General features: G+C 41.9%; 3 protein-coding genes and 1 non-coding gene across 5 annotated transcripts; 2 read left to right on the top strand and 2 right to left on the bottom strand.

Moving 5' to 3' along the window:
• Positions 1–5: 5 nt before the first annotated feature.
• Positions 6–159, bottom strand: LOC115576451 (U12 minor spliceosomal RNA). The gene has a single exon (XR_003982857.1). It is a non-coding gene; the product is annotated as a U12 minor spliceosomal RNA (small nuclear RNA).
• Positions 160–622: 463 nt separating this feature from the next.
• On the top strand, positions 623–7,018 carry poldip3 (polymerase (DNA-directed), delta interacting protein 3). Its single transcript, XM_030408518.1, has 10 exons — positions 623–749; positions 1,512–1,612; positions 1,743–2,170; positions 2,263–2,307; positions 3,570–3,647; positions 3,788–4,009; positions 4,641–4,718; positions 4,834–4,963; positions 5,305–5,371; positions 5,777–7,018. Exons 1-10 carry the CDS (start codon positions 682–684, stop codon positions 5,991–5,993), a joined length of 1,434 nt encoding a protein of 477 aa, XP_030264378.1. The 5' UTR covers positions 623–681; the 3' UTR covers positions 5,994–7,018.
• A 715-nt stretch (positions 7,019–7,733) lies between these two features.
• On the top strand, positions 7,734–9,794 carry rrp7a (ribosomal RNA processing 7 homolog A). Its single transcript, XM_030406642.1, has 7 exons — positions 7,734–7,828; positions 8,036–8,178; positions 8,564–8,689; positions 8,792–8,915; positions 9,095–9,192; positions 9,279–9,486; positions 9,605–9,794. The coding sequence occupies exons 1-7, from the start codon at positions 7,765–7,767 to the stop codon at positions 9,688–9,690; spliced, it is 849 nt and encodes a 282-aa protein (XP_030262502.1). The 5' UTR covers positions 7,734–7,764; the 3' UTR covers positions 9,691–9,794.
• Positions 9,795–10,285: 491 nt separating this feature from the next.
• On the bottom strand, positions 10,286–14,238 carry LOC115575614 (zona pellucida sperm-binding protein 4-like). 2 transcript variants are annotated; one of them, XM_030407814.1, is made up of 12 exons: positions 13,700–14,238; positions 13,411–13,535; positions 12,815–12,980; positions 12,476–12,610; positions 12,209–12,381; positions 11,897–11,976; positions 11,631–11,764; positions 11,337–11,520; positions 10,916–11,060; positions 10,759–10,828; positions 10,546–10,680; positions 10,286–10,457 (listed from the first exon to the last, which is right to left on the bottom strand). In XM_030407814.1, exons 1-12 carry the CDS (start codon positions 13,887–13,889, stop codon positions 10,306–10,308), a joined length of 1,689 nt encoding a protein of 562 aa, XP_030263674.1. In that variant the 5' UTR covers positions 13,890–14,238; the 3' UTR covers positions 10,286–10,305. The 2 variants fall into 2 exon arrangements, with proteins under 2 accessions (XP_030263674.1, XP_030263675.1); XM_030407815.1 differs by having other exon boundaries at positions 12,860–12,980; positions 13,700–14,234.
• Between the last annotated feature and the right edge of the window lie 445 nt (positions 14,239–14,683).

Here is a 14,683-nt window from a genome sequence, read left to right as displayed (position 1 = left end):
GGGTCGGGGTAGGTCCTAGTCCCGAGAGGCATCTCGCAAAGTAGGCAAGTCACCTCAACAGGCAGACCTATACCCTTTCAAAAATTCATCTCGTAAGTTCAACGAGGATACGGGCGTCACCCCGCATCGTTATTTTCCTTACTCATCAGTTTAAGGCATAACCAATCAACTGTCGAAGACGGGACTAGGGATAGTGTCTGGTGATCCTTTGTCAGGGTGCCGGCAATGCCTCATTGGCAGCATTTCATTATTGTTTTCTACAAAGATTTACAGTGTAGTAAATAATAACATTTGACAATGCAATGATAAACGCTGTTTTGATGATTGTAAACTACATTTTGTTGCGAAAAAACACCGTGTTTGGTGTAACAATTTGGGCGCAAAGGCTCACGGGTACCGACCCTTGTATCTCATTTGCATTTGGTCACGATTAATCGATCACAGATTTTTCATTTGCGAGGGGAAAGTGGTTATGTTCTTAGCCCGTGCAGTCTGTGTATTTAACATTACATTACGTTTCGTTCGTTCATATGTTTGAAGTATCACCAAATAATTTATTAAAAAAGACGTTAAAAAAATCGTCAGTTGCCAGTAGCATCTTTGCGTTATTGACAGAATCGGCTTCCGTAGTCACAGCTAAAATTTGTCGTGCGCGCATGCGCTGTGAGGCAGTGTTAGAAAATGGCAGACGTCTCTTTGGATGAAGTGATACGACGGCGCGGTATTAATCTCAAGGCACCAGCTAAAAGGTAGTATAACTATCACTGCATTGAATATGTTTCGCTTATTGTGGATATGGCAACATGTGGTAACGTTTTTAAAAGCATTACAGGAATTGGGTTAAATTGAATTGATAGCTATTGGTAGCTAGTTGGCTACTGTATGCTAACATTAGCCCAATACAGCTATCAGCGAGTAGCTACATCGTAACGATGCAGAGTAGCTGACATTAGCTGTAAGTTAGGCCTTTATGTATGAAGCCATTCATCGATACGTTTTAAAAAAGGTTAAAAGATTATTAAACAGAGACCTTCCTTTGTAACCAAATTGAAAATCTTGGAAAAACTGCGACCAGCTCATGCTTTTTAGCACGGCGTAGCTAGCTACCGAGCTATTATTTGTGTTCGCAGCAAAGCAAGACCCTTCCGCCAGGTCTTTCACAAAGATGGTTTCCCCGGGTTAAATTGGGACGAGGCTCTCCAAATCAATGCTGGTTGTGATATAGTCCAGTCTTCACTGTGAGAATGTTAAGTACAGTAGATACTATTTTCTCATATCGAGCCAAGTACGACGGCCATTGAAAGCATTCCCACTCTACTTAGAATAAGTCTAGAAATTATTAATACGGTAAACGGAACTATGCCATTGTGAGCTTTACTGTATATTCACCACTTGTTTGAGTTTTAAGGAGCTTGAAATGGCAAATGGAGCACTGTCCACATAATCCCGATGGGTATTGTTATAGCATTGTCGAGGAAATTTAAAGAGACCATTTCTTTTCTTTCTCTAAGGCCAATGTTTGGACGGGGTGCAGGAGGGATTGGCAAGAGCTTTGACGCTCGCCAGAAGATTGGTGTTAATGATGTCAGACAGCGGCTTGGAGGAGGAGCAGGTAAGGGGCCAGCATTATTACCTTAACATCAGGTATTAAAATGCTAGATCAGACTTCTGATTATATCGCACAGTATTAACAGTATTAAGTTTTTGGCTAAATGAATTCACCTTTCCTGTCTCCCCCGCAGGGTTTCAAGTGAAAGATGCCAGAGAAAAGCTCGGTCAGAAAGATGCTCGCTTCAAAATCCGAGGTAGGGGAGGAGCAGGAGGAGTGCAGGATGCTCGTCAGATGATCAATTCACGTAAACAGGGGCAGAATCAGTTCAGTGTCCCGGCACAGACTACGCAAATGACTGCGGTAACCCACCAACTACAGAGCCAGACACTTGTGCCACAGATACAGATACACACCAACAACAATCTTACTGGTGTGAACACAAGGCAGTTTTCCCCACATTTACAAGGACTGAGTGTGAGGGGCAGTGCAACGCCACAGCTGAGCAGTAATAAGAGAATGATGGATGCTCGTGATCGGTTGAGCCTCAAGAGAAGCATTGGAGGGACACAGACACAGGCAGTTACTGCACCACCCCTAAAAATAACCAAGACCATACAGGTGAGCATACAAATTAGTTTCTTTATACATGGAAGATCTGTAACACAACTTGCACCGACAAATACATATATATGTAATGCTTCTTTTTACAGCAACGTCCCGTCGGAATGTCAGGGGGAATACGAGCAGCGACACAGGTAGTGCTGTTATCCTTCTTCGGTTTACACATTACAGATTGAGAGTGATTCCTGCATTGATGGAAATATTCTGCAGTATGAAAGTATATGCAATTTGTTTACATGAAAAAATATTCCAGTCTTTGCCATTATTCCGACTGTTCACATGGCTAGTGGAGCAGCTCGAGTCCTTTTTATCATTTTGCTTCTTTTTCAAAGTTTTCCACTGGTGCCAAACTTATTCTACCATGAAAACACAGCCTTCCTTTTTTTATCCGTTCAACCACCTTTTTGCAATACTTGCATGTATTCAAACACCTATAGGTACTAAAGAATTTGTGAACAGTGCACTCATGACAACGCACCGAGCTGACCATAAAACAGGCAAGGGTGTGTGTCACTCACGGTGACAAAAACCCCAATTGAGGCACATATTCTAAATGCACTGCGTATATGTCTAAAGAGGGCTCCTAAGACCTGAATAGTATTGCCATTGGAATTTGAAAATGCTATATCCAGAATAAGGTATTTGTTTATTCAACAGGAATATGCTGTTTTGCATGATCTGTATCAAATTCAGAATATTGTCCTATGTGGAAAAATATTGCAATATTGGTTGATCGTGATTTCGATTTTTGGGTCAAACGACCTCCCTAAAAATGTAATTGAGTTGAAACGATTTATTTGGCATTTTTTGTAGTACAGTAGGCCTAAAGATTTTCTGAAAGAGACAGACATGCGCAATTCAGTCCCTCCCTCAAATCATTCAGGGTTCAGGGTCGCCCTGCTGACCCCCCGATTCCACCAGATACATGTCCGCTGCGTTACGGCCCACTACGCCAGCAGTGCTGAGGCGTAACTTCCACCAGGTCATGCAACCGGTGGGGGTTGCTGTAACGCAGTGGCACAAGAAAATAACAGCTGCCATTCGATACCTTTTTAGCAAAAGATCTTATTTGATTTTCTAAGTATATTTATTTTATTCAATTTAATGTTTTATAGAAATTGCAGAACAGTTAGATACACATTTGTACATTATTTTCGTGAACATTTTTGATTTGAATATTTTGTGTGTTTTTTTTAAGTTCTCAGTTACAAAGTGTTTTTTGTGGGGGAGAGAAATGCTGAATAAATGCATCATGTTTCCAAACTCAAAAATAATCGTGATTATGATTTTTTTTTTTCATAATCAAGCAGCACTAATGTAAATGTCGTCAGTGTTTTCCTTTATGAAACGAAAGACTGTAAAACATGGTCCTAAAATAGTGTTTTGTCTCCTACAGCCTGTCCCAAATGAGCGTGATGGTATCTCCAGTAAACAAATAAAGATCACTACAGCTAACAGTATGCTGCAGTCACGGGTAAGAGTTGCTTCATGATAGCTGACCTCATACACTAAGTGATTGAACATGGTGAATCAACTGCCTACATGAATAATTGCAGTTTCACTGTCTTTTCCCCTGACTGACTTACTGACTTTCCATTCCTATGTTTTGCACAGCCTGGGACAGTGGGCTCTGCATTCTCCATGTCAGCCCCCATCACTAAGGTGGTTAAAAATGATGCGTACACAGCCCCACGTGCTCCTGTCCCTGTGGCTCCTACCCGGCCCAATACCAGCATGGCTGCTAACAGGTCCTCAGCTGCAGCTTTACAGCCAGTCTCCAGGACTCTCCAGCATAGCACAGCAGAAACCAGCACGACAGCTCCTGCTCCCCCTCAGGTAAACATTCCTGCATCTGTAGTGGATTATGCACTCCTTCCCCACCTTTAGCTGTAGCTGGTCTCCATCTAATGTTGTTATTTAGTGTAATTGCACTTATTGAGCCTGTTCAGAAAAAAAACAAGTAAAGGTTTAGTACCTTACCAACCCAGTTTATCAGAAATGTCTTTAATGGCGCGCAGGTGGTCGAGTGGTTAGAGCGCATGCCATAAAACGCAGACGGATACTGTAGACCAGTTTATAGCAACTACCAGGGTTATTACATGGATATTTCCTCAAGCCAGGAATTTTATCCTCATCTTCCTACCTCCTGTGTAACTTGGGCAAAGTAAAATAGGAAATGCAGATGCTGGTCTCCTGTTAGTATACACACTACACACAGTTAATTGTGTTTTTCATAACTTAAAGTCACTGTGTGAGGATTTTGTTTATAATGAAACCCCTATTTGGTTTTGTAAGCTGATGACATGATGGTGTCAAGACTACAGTAACTTAAAGTGTAATAATTAGAAAACACAGATTATCAGACTGTTTGTCATGTTAAGCATGCCACCATGCTTGCATGCTTTTTCTTGATGTCAGCCATTTTGATTATATATGCCTGACTGTCTCATGTTGTATTTCATTCCAGCCTGCTTTCAGTCCTTTGGAGGGTACAAAAATAACAGTGAATAACCTGCATCCCCGTGTCACTGAGGAAGACATAGTTGTGAGTATATCCCGCTGACAGCCACTAACCTTTGATATTCAGTGATCCTCTGAGTGCTGTGGTGCTATGATGACTCATTCAGTAAATGTTTGCACTCTCCTCCATTTGTCCACAGGAACTGTTCTGTGTGTGCGGAGCCTTGAAGCGAGCACGACTGGTGAAGGTGGGCGTGGCTGAAGTGGTGTTTGTACGTAAAGAGGATGCCGTGAGCGCATACAGGAAGTACAACAATCGCTGCCTGGATGGTGAGTGCTAGTGGCAAGGACGCACACGTCAAAGGGCTCGCTGGGTTTTGGGCTTTTGCTTCTGTTTTACATGCAGGTCAAAGACTGCACTACTGTTGACAAGTTAGCTATCATTCATCTTGTTATTGTCGTTGATCTAAGATGAGTTGAAGAATATGTTTTTTTATTTTTGTATACAGATTTTGCTGGTTTGGGACATCCCTGTATATGTCTTATTAAACCAGAGTGGTTTTGTTGAAGGAGAATGTCATTAACCAGACTGATAGAGGTTGGGTGTTTCTGTGTATCATCATGATTATGTGTGTGTTTTTTCATTATCGTTCTTTCTTGTCCACCTCCAGGCCAACCCATGAAGTGTAACCTTCATATTCAGGGAAATGTCATCACTTCTGATCAGCCCATTCTATTGTAAGTAAGCCCGAAAGGCTTTATTCCTTCATATCAAATGAATCTGTAGTTGACTATGTTAATGTGCACATGCTTTATTTTGCATATTTCCCAGGAGCTGTTATTTCCCCCAAACCCGGGTCACTGAAATTCACATTAACATTTTTTTCTTTTAAGTATAAAAGAAAAGTAGGATTGCTTCTATTAGATTTCCAAGTTATTACCTTCAAATATTCTAGCAGTGACTATCCAGGCAGGGCTTATTCATGGTCATGGTTCAGTGTTTTGCAAGTTGTTAAGTGGATTAGTCACTTTAAGATATAGTCACAGTGTTTCCAATTGACCACTCACAGTAAGCCTTGATTACATTTTGGAATGTTAGACTTCTTTACATTATGACATCCCCCTCTCTGTTGATTCCTACAGGAGGCTGAGTGACACTCCAGGCACAGGGAGTGGATCAAAAAAAGACGGTTTGCCCTCCTCCTTGTCTCGTCCCGCCGGCCAGCGAGCCTCCTCTCAGCCCACTCCAGAGGTGGACCCCCAGACCATCCTCAAAGCTCTGTTCAAGTCCACCGCACAGTCCACCTCCACCACTGAGCCCCCCAGCTCACAGGCCACTGCCTTCCGCATCAAGATATAGCCCATGTCTAGCGTGAATACACTGTCTGTTCATAAACATATAACTGCATCTTGTTGTTCACATACAAACTGTGTTTTTCACCTTGACAACAGGCGGCCTGCGCTCTCATATGAAGCTGATTTTTACACATTTGATATACATGACTGCTCTGAAAACGAAACTCATGGACATGCAACATGTTTTCTGTTTTGTTGTATTCAAAAGTCACACATTTGTGTCTGAGATGGACCGATTAATAGAGGTATGATGTGATTTGTTTTTTAATCCAATGTGGTGAGGGATGCTAAATCAAATTGGATATGTAGGGATGTGTTTAGTTTTTTATTTTGTTTTAGTTTTTTGGTCAGTTTGTAAGTCCATTTGGATATATTACAATTATTTTTAATATACCCCAGCTTAACTTTACATACCACCACATCAAAAAAGGAGAAGGGGCAATAAAGATTTGGAAAAAAAACAATTGACAGACAAGCAGCATTGTCATCATTGAGAGATGCATTATGTGTAAGGTCCTGTGCATTCACACAGGTGTATTCAGTTATATTGTCTGTATCCCTGTTTAGATTGTCTGGGTGAGTAGAGACCATAGAAAGAGAAGGAAATGTGGACCAAACAATACAGTAGGTGCAATCTCTGTCTAGTTAGGCAGTACAGTAAAATTGTCCTCAGCCGATCCTGGCCACAACTCTACCTACCTTGCACCTGTTAAGAGTTCTTCCCAGCTGAAATAACTGAAGACACTTGTGTTAGTAAATCAGGAATGGACAGAAATCTAGATAGCATTAATATCAGTGAGCCCGTTTTCAAACAGTCATATTTTGTTGATATTCTGTTTTTACCATCCTCGTGACATTCAGCTTCTCGCGTGCTCTGTGACTGGTTTTACTTTGTTCAGTTTTGAAGCAGTATATGTTAAATACTTTCTTGTATACATTATGCTCAGTTTATTTTCAGGACATGTCAAGAAGAGACTGCAGAGGTCGAATCTGTCTGTGAAATGTCGCCATTAAATATTAAGCTTTGTAGATGTTGTCTGTGACTCGTTTTTCCTATCTGCCATGTTATGATTTGGATGATGTGTTTTTGAAGTGGACAACATCATACATAAAATAGTATTTATGCCTTCTAGAGTCATCAAAGTCCTAATGAAGGTGTGTGTGTATGCATATACATAGACTTTGTCCTAAAACAATGTAAATTGTTCAATATGTAATGAAATTCAATATGTACCATAATTACAACACAAACCATACAGGAAAAAGTAAAAGCTGTTTTCAAGATGGGCTGCACTATAAATTAGGTGCTCCTGAAGTGAGCTAAAAATTCTTCGTGAAAAATTTGTCCGATCAATCCCCCCCAACTGTTGTGTTAATTATTTAGTCAGGGTTTTGCTGAAACAATGTTGATATGGTAAAATTCCGAGTGGGAAAAATAGGTAGATTTTGTAAACGCTGGTGAGTCTGAAATTGATGGTGAAATGGCTGTATTAGTAGATTACCGAAACAACTCACTGGTTAAAAAAAAAAAAAAAAAAAAGACAGACAAAAAACCAAAACAAACCCAAAAAAGAATAATTCTTTAATGACATAATGACTTAAATGCGTTAATAGTATTTTTTGTATTTATTTACTTAAATTAAATACAAACCGTTGGAATTTCAGGGACTTTTTGAATTGTGATTTTATTTATTTAAAATACAAACGAAAAACTTTTTTTTTTTAACCCTGTACTTGATCTTAGTTGTACTTCCGGTGTGAAAGGTCACAACAAAATGGCGCCGTCCAAGAAGAAACATGCCAGTAACCAGCCGTGTGTTATTCCTGGCGGATTTACAGGTATAACGTGATAAAATGAAGGATATATATTTCAGCTTTTCGCTAGCATGCCGTTTCATCCTCGTACAGAAGTTTTTTTCCGGTCATTTTAACACGGTCCGGGTGGTGCCGTTTTTCTTGTTGAGCAGGTATCGCCCTGTGCTTACAGACACACTAAGTGATGTGTCGGCTTTAAATGTGCTTGTTTTTTCCTCTTTCCCTTCGCAGTGCTGTCCTTACAGTTTGGTTCCGACAGCGTTGCACAGCACCAGCTGTATGTGAAGGAGCACAAAGTACGAGCAGAGAAGTGCTCTCACAGACCTCTGGACCGAACTTTATTTGTGCTCAACATCCCTCCATACTGCCCAGAGGTACAGTTTATGTAGCACGTATCACTCAACGGATAGCTAACTGTGTGGTCTAGATGATTTATTAATCATGTCATACATTTTTGTAATCATAGTAAAGTAACAGCCCGACCGATACTCAGCAGTTATCAGCGTATCAATTGAAATACACATTTTTTGCATTTGACTCCTTAAATGTGCTTATCTTACTCGTAGGATATCAGTGTAACAATATAGCTTAACTGGAAACATAGTTATAAATTACCCCAAGCTTCTTTTTCTGCACTGTATTCTCTGAAAAAAAAGTTTGCATGTCGGCACATACACACAATATGTGTTGATACTGACATATCTGTGATAGATTCATATCGGCCAACTGATGTATAGCGCTCTGCCGTTTGTGTTTCAGGGTGTTGTCAAAGATTTGTTCTCACAGTTTGGCAGCGTTCAGTTGGTGGAGCTGAGGGACCATCCGGGCTCCTTTCAGGAGTCTGGCCCCAAGCTTTCCAGGTTCTTTAAGCCAGCAGCAAAACAGGTGGGCTCTCGCTCTAGACTAGTGTTACTGCACTCTACTTGTTATGTACATTACATTTCAGGTTGTTATTTTAAATCTTGGGTCACTGTCTGTCTCTTCCAGGGTTTCAAGGTGGGCTACATTGTGTTCCACAACTCCTCCAGCATAAAAGCAGCAAAATCACACCCACACGATGTGCCTTTGGTTGTCAGCACAGAACAGCGTCCAGTGAGGACGGGAGTGCAGAGTGAGTGATGCATCCATTTTTAGGTGTAATATCATTCTCCTATTCAGTGGCTGTTTTGTGTTGCTTTGCATTTTCTCTGTAAATATTAATCTAGTTTTACAATTTGAACTGGGTCCTCGATGATCAGACATACTCACTTCAGTCTTATAATACATTCATGTTGCATTGTCTTATGCCAGAATGGATCCAGGCGTACACAGAGTCTTTCATTCAGCCGGACAAACTGCAACAAATAGTCGACTCCTTTATGGAAGACTACGACAAGCGAAAAGAAGAGGTGAGAACCCTGCTGCTCTTCCTTCCAGCGTCACCCTGCCAGCTAGTCCACGCGACATCAACCTGGGTTTTTTTTCTTTGCCACAGGAGGCGGAGAAGCAGAAGGAGGAGGCCGAGCAGCAACAAGAGGATGAAGAGGGCTGGGTGAAAGTCACAAGAGGACCCAAGGGCACCAAGGCGCGCCCCCACAGCGAGGCAGCCAATAAGAAGGCTCTTCAGAAAGAAATAAGGAAGAAGAAGAGGAAGGAGCTCTTGAACTTCTACACCTGGCAGCACAGAAACACACAGAAAGAGCGTAAGTTGCCACTTAAGTTTATTTTCCGGCATCTGCAGGTTAGACCACATGATGTTTGGTGAAGGAGACAGAGAGGCTGTGATGATTAACTGTATTTTGTCTTTCTTTCTTTCCCCAGATATTGCTGAACTAAGGAAAAAGTTTGAGGAAGATAAACAGAGAATAGCCCTGCTGAGGGCACAAAGAAAGTTCAAACCTTACTGAGTCTACCCATCATTTTCTTTTGCTCATTTCACTGCTTTTGTGTGTTATTTAGATACATTATAAACTAGCGCATTTGTGTTAATAAAAACTATTCTTCTGATTGACTTGTTTAAGGGTTATTGAATTTACTGCACCAAGAAGAGATGAGTGACATTTGGGAAATCATTAATGTTAGTAGAGGTTTCTATTTGATTAAAAAGTGACAAGGAGACCAAATAAAACACTTATATGAAATGACAATTTAAGTATCTTTAAAAATGCTAGTTTTCAGAACCATTTTTTTCCACAATTTCCCAGAGGCAAAACTGACATTGCTTCTTTTGCCAAACCGTCAGCCTACGCATAGACTCTTCTTTTACCATCATAAATGAGAAAGACAGGATGCAAATTCTCATATTTAAGAACCCGGAACCAGCAATCGTTGACATGTTTGCTCGAAAAATGACTAAAGCGATTAAATCAATTACCGAAATAGTTGCCTTTCAACTTACTCATCGATTATTAAACTAACTGTTGCGGCACCAGACTCCAGCAGGGTCTCAAAACTAAATCCTGATATAAATTACAAAAGTAGTAAAACAAGTTTGAATGCAAATTGCAGAGTGTGAAACCTTTTTAATGTGGCTGTTCCTTGTCAACTTGTGTGTCGCAAGCTTGCTGTGCTTCTGGTTTCTGCGTCCTCCTGAAGCTTGACCATGCAGCGAACAGCAGGACCAACAGCAGGGCAGCACTAACGCCAGAGAGCGTATACACAGTCACCTGAAACACTGGGGGGAGCAGACGAACACATTCGATTCAAGTGCCGCCGTTGTTCCATCGTGTAGGAACTATAGTTTTGTGCTGAGCAGGACGTACTTGTGTTCCGTTTCAGACATGCGTTGTCCTCCTGTTCAGTGTTGTTCTGTCCCAGCAGCAGTGGCCCTAAAGAGATGAGCTGGACCTGGTCGGACTCAGAAGCTGCCTCTCGTTTCTGTCTCTCACCCTCGGATGCTGTTGGAGGACAGTTGAACATTACATAGACGCAGCGCCCGCAGTTGATCAGGGTGAAACATACTGTAATGTACTCACTGATGATGGTGCAACGCTGCGCACAGTCAACATAGTTTGTGCAGATTTCCACCCAGCAGTAGAAGTACATCTAAGTGAAAGATAACATACAGACACGTTTGCAGAGATGCGCCTTTTTTATTTTATTATCATTTAAGCGTGGATGTGATAACCTTACTTCCTCTAGACTTGGACGGCCTGTGTGAGGGTCCAAGAAGGCAAAGGTCTTGACATCAAACCTCCTGACTTGGGAGTGGGAGGTGGTCTTGCCCTGGTTGTCCACAGGGAAAGAGCTTCTCATGTTGTCCAAAGGGTTGGGACATCTGTCCAGGGCGTAAAAAAATAAAACATTGTCAGCTGCTCAGTAAGCTCTGCATATACTGTAATTTAAAAAGGGGACAGTTCACCCCCAAAATCAAAAATTCGTATTTTTCATAGGATTTCTGGAAAGATTCATCAAATGTATTGTTTTTGGTACTCTGAGCAGCCAATAGATTCAAAACTCACCAACTCAAACCCATCCAATTTAGATGGATAAATGAGAAGGAAAAATATGTCATTTCAATTTGGGGGGGTGCCTCTGATTGCCTCCACTTTACCCGTCATAGAGAAGCGTCCACACAGAGTGTCTAGAAGCAGGGTAGGCAAAGCAATCCCGCACATGCAGGGAGAGCGTGGGGTCTAAGGATGGCTGGGCGATGGAGATCTCCACGTATGCAGCTTTACGCAGGGGCAAAGTCAGAGGGAGCTGGTCCTCGGGAAAGAAGGATGTGAAAGATGCATCTGCAGGAGCAATTGATCACAAATGCAGTCCTTGAAGCTTTGTTATAAGCTTCCCGACACAATGCAAAACCCACACCCGAGAGGTTCCAAACCGCTCTCCATTGCATTACCTTTGGCTATTCTCATCTGCACCCCGATGGTCCCCAGTGCAACCACAGGCGGCGGGTTGGTCACTGCATACAAGGACCGCAACTCTGCCGCACGCTTTAAATCTGAAGCCTCGTATTCACACTGGACCTGGAGACTGAAAATGCCTTTTTATCAGAACATCTGCCCTCCCTAGTGTACGTCAATTGCGAGATTTTCTAACCCTGTTCTTCCTTCTGTCAGGGCCACCAGTTTTACAATGACGTTCGGAGGATGTATGAAACCTCACCTGAATGGTGAATTTTTGGTTATACTTTCAGTATGCAGCTCCTCCACATCCACCTCATAGATCTTAACGTTTCCATCCACCTAAAAGCCAGGAGGTCACGAAAGGATTCAGAGACACATGTCAACTGCTTACTGATATTCAAGGCATACGCAAGGGCAACATTGTAGTGAGAAGATCAGAGCTCCGTACCGTGACTGAATTAAAATATTCTTTTCTCTTTTTCCTTGCTCAGCATACCTTTTGCGTAGTCCTGCAAGTAATTGAATTCCTTGCCAGAATTAAGTTTGTTAAATAAGGCAATATTTGTATTACCTTCATCTTTGCACCACAGTCTGTGACTCCAATCTTGAAGACGGCCGCGTCTGGGGTGGTGATCACAGGGATACACTGTGGCTGATCCTTGACTACCAGGCTGCTGGGATCGATGGGTAGGTCTGTATCTGTGGCCTTTACTGAGAACACAAAGTGTCCGTCCAGAGAGCAGGCTGGAGGGACGGTCAACACACAGGAAAACATGTTCCGTTTACACTGTTTATGCAAATGTTACACCAAATCACTTGAGACAAGTGCCAATCTTACCGTTGAGTCTGTAGTAGCAGGCCGAATCATGAGCATCGTAGCAGCATCCCACTTTGTGGCATGCGTCTCTAGGAATGCTCTGGTGGCCACAGTCCACTCGCAGAGCCTTTTCTATGTCACAGTTTCCAGGTAACGCTGGAGAAGACGCTTTGTTTTACGGCCCTGAACTGGCATGGTAAATTGTAAAACCTCTCTGTGTGGTAAATAACTGGTAATATCGCCCAATAGCATCACTTGTGTTTAAAGGAATTCCTCTCAACCATGCTCCGAAGGAAAATGTGCCACATTTACTCAAACTGATGAAAACTTGGCACCGACTTCAGATATACAAGACGTTACCTGTGTCTTTGAGCTTGTTTACACTTGTCAGCGCTCTCCACTCACGTGTTGGAATGAGTCGAGTCCTCTCACTGTGTCTCTTTATCAGAGGACAGCTGATGTTTACCCTGATCCATCGATCCTCTCCTGTCAGCTGTACCTGCAGAGGGATGACCACTTTGCCGCCCTGAGGAGCAAAGGTCATACACAGTATTTGTGCTTTTTTCCTCTGAGAAACCTGCCACACTAGTATTTAATTCTCAAACAATATGGTTAGGGAATGTAAAAATTATCTTAAGGGTGTTGAGGGCCTCTAAAAATGTGATTTTATGTATTCATCTTGCTGCTGTAGTCTGAAATATTTGGAGGGTGAGGGTGACTGAATGATTTGGTAAAGCAGTAAAATGTATAAAAACTGCAGAAGTCACAGTGACAGTTACTAAAGACTGGTTTGAATATTCTGTAAAGAAGACACAGGGGCAATAATTTTGGCAACTGTGTGATTTGATGGCTGGGATAATATTATTTAAGTGCATTATCTTCCATTCTTATGTGCAGTTTCATATTTAATATGTGGATTAAATAGTTCAGACCAATAACTTAACACCTTATTTTACCTCAATCTGGGCACAGCAGCTGTCATATCTGCTGTAGAAGGAGAGGCTCTGGTTTTTCTCTCTGCTCAGTCTCACTCCACAGGAGCCCTCAGACTGAGGCACTGGGACTGTGGCCCCTGTCATGTCTAATAAATCAACAAAGGACACACAGTGTTGATGGACCCAACACAAGTATTGTAGCTGATTTTGAAAGGAAAGGATCGCGTGATCCCTCCGAAACGATTTCCAACCATTTTTGCCACCCATCTTCGCTGTGGGACATACAAAGCAACAAAGAACTCGATCTTACCTTTAACATGTATATTGCTTTTGACCAGCGGACCAAAAACAGCTCTGATCTTTCGAGGAGAGCAGGTGACCCTGGGCAGGGCGAGCTGCTCAGGTGTTTTCCTCACCTGGCCGGTGAGACACCCACACTGGTGAGCCATGAAGACAACAGTGAAAGAAACCAAACAAAGTTTTACACAATGATAGTCCATCTTCTTGTTTATATATTTTTGCTTATGCGCTTTAGACCCCAGAAATATCAGGTCCTTCCTTTGGAAGAAGTCACGTGACTTCTGTTAATTAGTGTTAATTAGTTTGTGGCTTGCTGCGTCCTCCATTGCAGGATGAGAGAAACACGTGCCCCTGTGCTTATTGATAATACGTTGAATAGATGTCACAGATTTCCTCCAGTCCACCTGTGTCCCCTGAGAGCTGCCGGACTGAAGCTGATTTGAAAAAGTAGGACAAAAATAAGCTGGTAATTACACTAAAAGGTCAATGTTTAAATAATACATATCATGCTGAGCGCGTGCATGGCCCAACGTGACCACGGGGAGCCATTAAATGAAATCATTGCGTAACTCAAAGGCCTTGCCAACCCCCCATTCGTCTCTCCCTCCCTATGGCAATGCTTGTACCCATCTAATTATTACATAAGCAATCTTAAACCTTTATTCACTGCTGCACCCTGCCAGGGTCTCATGTGTGCTGTCCTGATAAATCTGTGATCGCGGTAAAAGTCCATTAATTTTTTGAAGTAATTGGGTTTCGAACTAATGTTATAATGAGTTGCTTATCAACTGAGTACAGGGACAGCTTTCATCTACTTTATTAATCAAATTTCATTTGAATTGGTTTTATTCAACTAGACTTATTATTTTAATCTTTATTTCGTATTCTTTGAAAGACATGATGGATTTCTTTACAACTGTGATGCCAGAGGACACAGAGAGCATTAAAATCACATGTTAAGGTCAAAACTTTTGCTGGATAGAACCTGTATTTA

This window comes from Sparus aurata, chromosome 23, assembly GCF_900880675.1.
Source record: "Sparus aurata chromosome 23, fSpaAur1.1, whole genome shotgun sequence".
Taxonomy (NCBI): Eukaryota; Metazoa; Chordata; class Actinopteri; order Spariformes; family Sparidae; genus Sparus; species Sparus aurata.
The sequence above is the reverse complement of the archived record's forward strand: the minus strand, read 5'-3'. Positions and strand labels throughout refer to the sequence as shown.